At 32.1% G+C, this 7139-nt stretch overlaps 1 protein-coding gene across 2 annotated transcripts; it reads left to right on the forward strand.

The window, feature by feature from the left end:
* The first annotated feature begins 2802 nt into the window (after positions 1-2802).
* LOC119642332 (succinate dehydrogenase assembly factor 4, mitochondrial-like) lies at positions 2803-4244 on the forward strand. Of its 2 annotated transcripts, XR_005248006.1 has the most exons (3): positions 2803-3083; positions 3139-3485; positions 3594-4244. XR_005248006.1 is itself a non-coding variant. In XM_038041461.1 (2 exons), exons 1-2 carry the CDS (start codon positions 3032-3034, stop codon positions 3417-3419), a joined length of 333 nt encoding a protein of 110 aa, XP_037897389.1. In that variant the 5' UTR covers positions 2804-3031; the 3' UTR covers positions 3420-4244. The 2 variants fall into 2 exon arrangements, 1 of the variants encoding a protein (XP_037897389.1); XM_038041461.1 differs by having other exon boundaries at positions 2804-3083; positions 3139-4244.
* The last annotated feature ends 2895 nt before the right edge of the window (positions 4245-7139 follow it).

Below are 7139 nucleotides of genomic sequence, written 5' to 3' on the forward strand. Positions count from 1 at the left end.
TTTAATATAACAATGACAATATTATCTTTCCTGTGCAGATACGGAAAGCAGTGTGTGTAAATGAAAAAAAGGGAAAAGTATTTATTTAAAATAATGTTAATTTTATTTTCAATGTTTAAATCATTAGAAAAATCAACTGAGATGCAAAGCTACTTTGCATTGAATATTTTTTTAAAATTATATTTAAGATTTTTAAACAGAATATATTGAAATGTTCATATCTTTTTAAATGAAATTCTTAAAACATTTCTATAATAAAATAAATAATTTATTTTGTCCACATTAGAACATGGTTACATAATTTTTCTAATTCTTTTTCTTCTCTTCGAATATCGGTTGGATTGTTGGTGGTCGCCCACAGAATCAGTTGAATCCATTTCAGCCTTAATTCCTCTTTTCGTAAGAATACTGTGCAGAATGCAGAATGCGTGTGCTGTTGCATTTTCATGGTTATAGGCCAAGTGTCTTCCTTGGAATAAGCACTTAAACCTTCATTTAACAACGATGAATTTCGGACGGACGTTTCTTATCCCTTAAATGTTATCTCATAAAATTGACTAATAAATAAATTAATGAAAAGCAAATAGTTTTTATACTCCTATCTTTGCTTATTTTCCACACAAAAACATTGTAACTATTTTTTTTCTTCTAACTTTTATTAACTTTTTTTATATCTTTAAATTTTTAAAATTTTTTTCTTTACGTTGTTGCTATTACAAAGTTATTATTATAATGTTGTTATTTTAATAACAACGCACTATGGTTTGTCAAAAAATAGATCATAAACCTTTTTTTTTGAATGTTGAGTTAAAATGGGCTAAGCTAATAAGACTTGTAACTTATATGCCTGGGTAATAAAAAGTAATAATCGTTTGCAATAAATATATATGAATAACAAAATGACTGCAGCCGTGATTTGCTAAGGCCAATATCTTAACTGTGACTGTTGAAGAATAGAAATAAATTCTGATTGAACGTAAAAAAAAAAAAATTACTGTGAATTAAAAGGATAAACTCGCTTTTTTATAAAGCATGTTATTTCCCCGAGATGGCGTTCGTTTTTTGCTAGGAAGAGATGGAGTCTGTGACATTTTAAAATCGAGATGCTCAGTAGGCTCGTATTACGAACCTCACAACTATCACACGGAGCAACACGAATCATTTTTATATAGTTATCATAAGTGTGGCCACTCATGCGTCTGTAAAGCGTTTTGATTTCCCAGCAATTAAAGAAAGTCTCTAATAAGCTTTTAAATGTGGTATTTATCTTAGAGAAAAGGTCTTTGCATCTTCTTCTCATTAAATTTATCATTTAGTTGCTGAAAGATGTGATCAGGAAATGCCTGCATTGCTTCAATGGGACTATATTTGATGGACAAAATCGTACCATCAATTTGAGCCCTTTTTCCAAGAAAATCCGCTTTTTCGTTTAAGAAAAAACCGCAGTTACCATTTATCCACACAAGGTGGCAGTCATCCACATAAGGTGACAGTCTACCACTTGAGATTTACATAACATCCTGTGTATATCAAATACATATTGATTATCTGTATCTTTTTTATTTATTAGAAGCAGAGCTAATATACTCTCAGAAAAAAAGACAAATTTTTTATTACTGTTCGTTATAGCTATCTTTACAGCGTGTCTGATGGCGAGAAAAGATCTTGAATTTATCCGCTGTTTTACATAGATGCTCCGCTATCAAGAAGCTAAATACATTATATCCGACAGAACCGTCGGTGACATATATCATTGTCGTTGTTATAATAAAGAAGTGTTTCTTGACATAAGACTCTCACACAAGAAAGATTGACACTTCTCATTTATTGGTAATAAAATTGCGTCAAAAATGTCATGAAGATTTGCTCCGATTAACTTTAGTTCCTATGATAAATAATCTAATTTCGCGTTTAGAACCTTGGGCAACGTAGATTACATTTGTTTTGCTAGATAAAAACAACATATCCACAACAAACATAAAAGATTAGCTATTATCGAGAGATTATTCACAGCCACTGGATGAAACAGCAGATATAATTAAGAAATCATCAGCATATTGAAAAACCTAAGTTTTGTCGTCTTGGATGCCATGCGAATAGGTTGTATGTAAATTGAGCAATTACGTTGACTCTGTTTTTACCCTTATTGACACATATTTGCAAAAAAACTTTAATATTATTTGAGGATGGATTAAAAATGGTAACAGAATTCCATCACGCCTCGACAAATTAGCACAATAGTAGGCTTTACTGATATCCAGGAAAGCCATAACAAAGCTCCTGGGGCACATTTACCAAAAGCGTAAAAATAAAAGGAAGAAAAATTCTTCAACATATATTTTTTAAAAACGAGCTTACGAGATTGTAAATTAAAGCAATAGTAACATTTTTCACTTGAAATTGAAACCAATGAAGAATTGTATCAATTATATTTTTTTAGTTTATTTTCCTTTTAAGCGAAATAAGAGAACTTTTTTTCACTAACACAGAAAAGACCATTACAAAAATTTTCAGCTGCTGTTTGCTTAAATATGTCGGGTCACTTCGAGTGTTGATTGAGAAGCGTAGATAGCAAACCATGTCATAGTTTTACAGCGTCCACATTTATGCTTATATGTCACAGTACCTAAAAATTATAAGAAGATAACAATAACAGATGCTTAGCTGTTTCTCAGAACCATATGGGAGCAGATTGAGGCAGTTGTATTACATTTTCTTTTTTTACAACTAGGTTGATTTTGCTGGTGAACAAAAGTGATAATATTTCAGAACATTCAACTTTTTCTATGTGAAAAAGTTCATAATATTAATAATGACAGGCTATTTATCTAGTTATTGCGTCTTTAGGTTTTAAAAATATTTCTATTCCATATCATATGATCTTCTTCTTCTTTACTAGAACGTCTTGTTGTGCTCGCTTATACAAAAATTGTATAATAGGACGAATGTTTATAATATAATCAAAGTATTTCTCGTCAATGGATGCGGTTGTATGTATTTAACTTAAGGTAATAGATTTCACAATTTACAAATGAATGTTTCAAAACAAAATATTCGAGTGATTTCTAAGATTAGTAATCAAGGTACGTTAAGTAAAATTTGAGCATAAATCTAAACTCAGACTACCTTGAATTATAGAGGCGTATTTGTTCACTTCGGTAATTCGTAATGCAGAAGAGTTCAAAGGAGTGTTGAAGCCGAAAAGTGTCCGTCGTGAAGAATTTGAAAAGAAATTAAGGGCAAAAACACCATTGGGCAAACTGGATGAACATACACAGCATCCTTATCAGGAGAAAGAACCATTAAAGTCTTGGCCGGGAAGTGTAAATCCGAATACTGGTGAGATTGGTGGGCCAGCAGGTCCAGAACCAACCCGTTATGGTGATTGGGAAAGGAAAGGCCGTGTGACGGATTTTTAAAACGTCAACAGTCATGTAGCATCTCTTAGTATATCCAGAAACAATTGATATATTTGATCGCCTCAAGTAAGCAACGTTAATGGGTTTGAACGAGAACAGTATACATTTAGAATATATAAAACCTCTTATTGTTGCATGCGTATAAATATATAAATCTAATAAAAACCGAAACAGCTTTTCAGGATAAACAATGTAAGAGTGACAATTAAAAATGGAATGTAATTTAAGTGGCTGCCATCCAACAAATTCTTTATAGTTCATGGCTTTGTCAAAGCACAGTCATTATTGCTCAAAGGAGTTAAATGTTGCACGGGTACGGTTATTGGGGAACAAAATCACTCGGCTATGTGTTATTTAATTTTATAATTGTACGTTAATAATTAATTAAGTAATTATTGTATGCTAGCACACCAGTTAAGGAAAGTAATATCTGCCAGTTATAACGGTATCCACATTTGTACGTGAGTCAATTACCCCATGGGAGATTTTTTATGTCTCCGCTTTTCGGGTCAAAGTTTATGCTCATATTTCTCATAACCTATAGTCAGATTTTTGAAGAACACACTGATACTAAAATACTTAAAATAAATGTATATAATTTTTATATGATTTCGGCTCCATGTAATGCATGTTGAAAGATATATATTCTAGATTCTGAGTCCATCATAAAACACATTGTAGGAATATTGTTGTATTTTATATGTACTGATACAACTATTTAACAAAATGTATTAAGATATTAGTGGTTAATGTTATATCAAAGAGAATAATTTGCAAACAAAACTGAAATGAAACCATGATCTGGCGATCGACAATGATATCTCATTCCTTTAATACTTCCATTATTTTCGAGTTGCTTTTGGTTGATGTCGTTGCGAATCTGGTTTGTCAAATATTACACTTCATTACGCATTATTGTGGAAAGTTACAATGTTAATCACATTAAATCTTGTGAGAAGTGGCGGAATAAGAAATCGAGACGAGAATATAGACTAAAAAGGAAAGAGTTTTCGCAATTTTTTAGAGGTTGCTGCAGCTTATTGCACATTTTGAACGTGTCTCTCATATGCATTTTTTAATATTAATGGATTAAGAAATTCCCATGTCAAATTTACCTAATTTTAATTTTTGTGATGATGGTAATCAGTCAATTCACTCACTTTAGCAGAGATATTAGTTTTGCCTTTACATGCATGCCAATTACCGTTGCCAATTGTCTACATTCACGTTCCACCTAATTTAAATTGAAAACCTTAGCGTGTGCGCCTCCGAACGCAACTTGATAACCTGTGACAATCAATTATGTGTGAACTTCTGGCGGCTTGGAAGCTACCAAGGTTTGATGTTGCATTTGAAGTTCTTATTGCATATATACCAGATTTTTTTACGTTATAAGTAATGTTGGGAAAATCTCTAATGTGAGTTTTCATGAAAACTGGTTGATTTACTAAGAAACCAAGTTCCAGGGAAAGAGGAAACCAAACATATTCATAAAGTTTATTGATTATTATCCAAACCTACAAGTTCTAATAAAACAATTAGAGAACAATAATACTGACGATAAAGAACAAGACAATGAAGATCTTCCTTTAACTATTTTCAGAGACAGCTTGGAGGCAACGAAGTAGGAAACTTGTATGGATAATGTTTAATTTGGGATACATTGAACAAAGCATACGTTTTACAGAAAATACAGTTCTTTCCCCTCGATGAGCTGCACTTGAAACTCCATTCCCACTTCCCGAATTTATAAATAGGGATATTATCATTCTTTGTTTTGTGTTCAGTATCTAGATATGCTTATAACAGAGTTTTGGGCACGTGTAGAATGGGAACTAAAAGTCGCAAGTGGCACATTAGATTATTTTATCATATGGTTGATATAGCAGTGATCAATTCATGGGTATTGTATAAAAAAGCAACCTCAATCTTAGACGAGTATAGATGAGAGCTTGTAAAGACATTATGCTCTTATAAAAAGTGTGATGGGAATAAAAGAGGAAAATCCAATAATCTAGAAAGGTAAAAGCGAAAAATCCCCGAGAACCTATAAAGGCTGCCCCGGATATACGGAGTGATGCCTTAGGTTGTGATGAAAGGAAATGCAGGTCTAGAAATAAATGCAAACTCCCACGTCCCAAAAGATTTTCATCAAATGCAATGTTGCTTTGTGTGACGAAAAGAATTGCTATTGCTTTGCTGTATTTCATTCATAATTAATATGAAAATTCCATAAATGAAAATACATAAATAAGTGTGCATTTGTTTACGTCTACAATTTTAATAAAACACGCATATTGTTGTGTTGTGGGCGTGAAAGATTGTAATTGTGGAGGGTACGCATCAGGCCAATTTAACTTTCTTACTTGTTTAATATTCAAAACAAAAAGTCACGCATTTAAGGATTATATATTCATTTATTAGTTACATTTATTATTATACAAACTTATTCTATACTTAATTAATTCAAATAACGCCTTTTTATGTTTACGCCAGTTACATATAGTTATTATATATAGGAATAACATAATATGCTATGAAAGATAATAAGGAAATTGGAAGAACTACAAAATTAAAAAAAAATAAAAAAGAATCAAATGAAAAAAAAAATAACTATAGCAATATATGTAGAAGAAAGACAATAAAATACATTAGTGTCCGTCATAACGTACACCTAAACCAGCAATGTTTCGTCACTTATTATAAAAAAATTGAAGATTAAAGTTGTTGAAACAAGCGTTCTTTAGCTATATTTTTCGATTCTAATATTTATTTATTTATTTATTTATTTATTCCACTTATACTAGAAACTCAACTAAACAAATAACAGTCGAGTTCAATTGGCTCTAAATGCAAAACTTTTATTAATTAATAATAAAATTTAGCATAAGTAGTTTAAAACAAATAAGAAGAAAAAAAAAGAAAAAGAAAAACAAGCATGTACACTATCAGCATAGGGACACACTTACAACCGGTACAGGACCAAATTGCAAATGAACCCCTAAACCATCGCAAACATGCATAAGCCTGGCAACCGATAATAAATTGTCAATAATTCATTTTCGAAACGTAACGATTTTTTAGGATAAAAGCTAATTTAAATACGACATAGGTAAATCGCGCGTGTTAAGCAATGTTGCTGTAATGGACTTTAAAGAGTCCGATAACGAGAAAAAGTGGTAGACGTCATTTAGGTTCTTGCAAACGACTCTGAGCGGATTGAACAGCTCATAATTAAATTTACACTGACTAAGCTTAACCAAGATAAAGTGCCTGGAGAAGCGGTTAGGGACATTAAAGCTTATTTCACCAAGTAATGAAGGCGAGTCAATGGCACCATTTATTACTTTAATTAGAAAGGAAACGCCAAGAACAAATCTACGTTTCTCAAGAGACGGTAGGGACAGCAGAAGCAACCTATTTTCATACGGAGGAAGAGAGGCAACCGGATCCCAACCCAAATTTCTAAGGGCAAACAGCAAAAATTGCTTTTGAACAGATTCGATTGAATCTAGGTAGCACCTATATGAAGGAGACCACACAACTGAGGCATACTCGAGTATGGGTCTAACCAAACACATGTACAGCCTTTTAGTAATGTAGGGATCATCAAGATTTTTGGACCACCTTTTTATAAAACCAAGTGCGGACCTAGCTTTGCTAATCGAGAGCTCAATATGCAAGTTAAAACGTAACCTATGGTCAAATAGAACGCCTAAA

The sequence above is a fragment of the Glossina fuscipes genome, unplaced genomic scaffold (genome assembly GCF_014805625.2).
Source record: "Glossina fuscipes isolate IAEA_lab_2018 unplaced genomic scaffold, Yale_Gfus_2 222, whole genome shotgun sequence".
Taxonomy (NCBI): Eukaryota; Metazoa; Arthropoda; class Insecta; order Diptera; family Glossinidae; genus Glossina; species Glossina fuscipes.

What these genes read in the sequence shown, in the direction of transcription:
- LOC119642332 (XM_038041461.1), top strand. Translation starts at nt 3,032, where the DNA reads ATGAATGTTTCAAAACAAAATATTCGAGTGATTTCTAAGATTAGTAAT. An exon ending in TTCTAAGATTAGTAATCAAG is followed by an intron (nt 3,084 to 3,138) that starts GTACGTTAAGTA and finishes CTTGAATTATAG; the next exon opens with AGGCGTATTTGTTCACTTCG.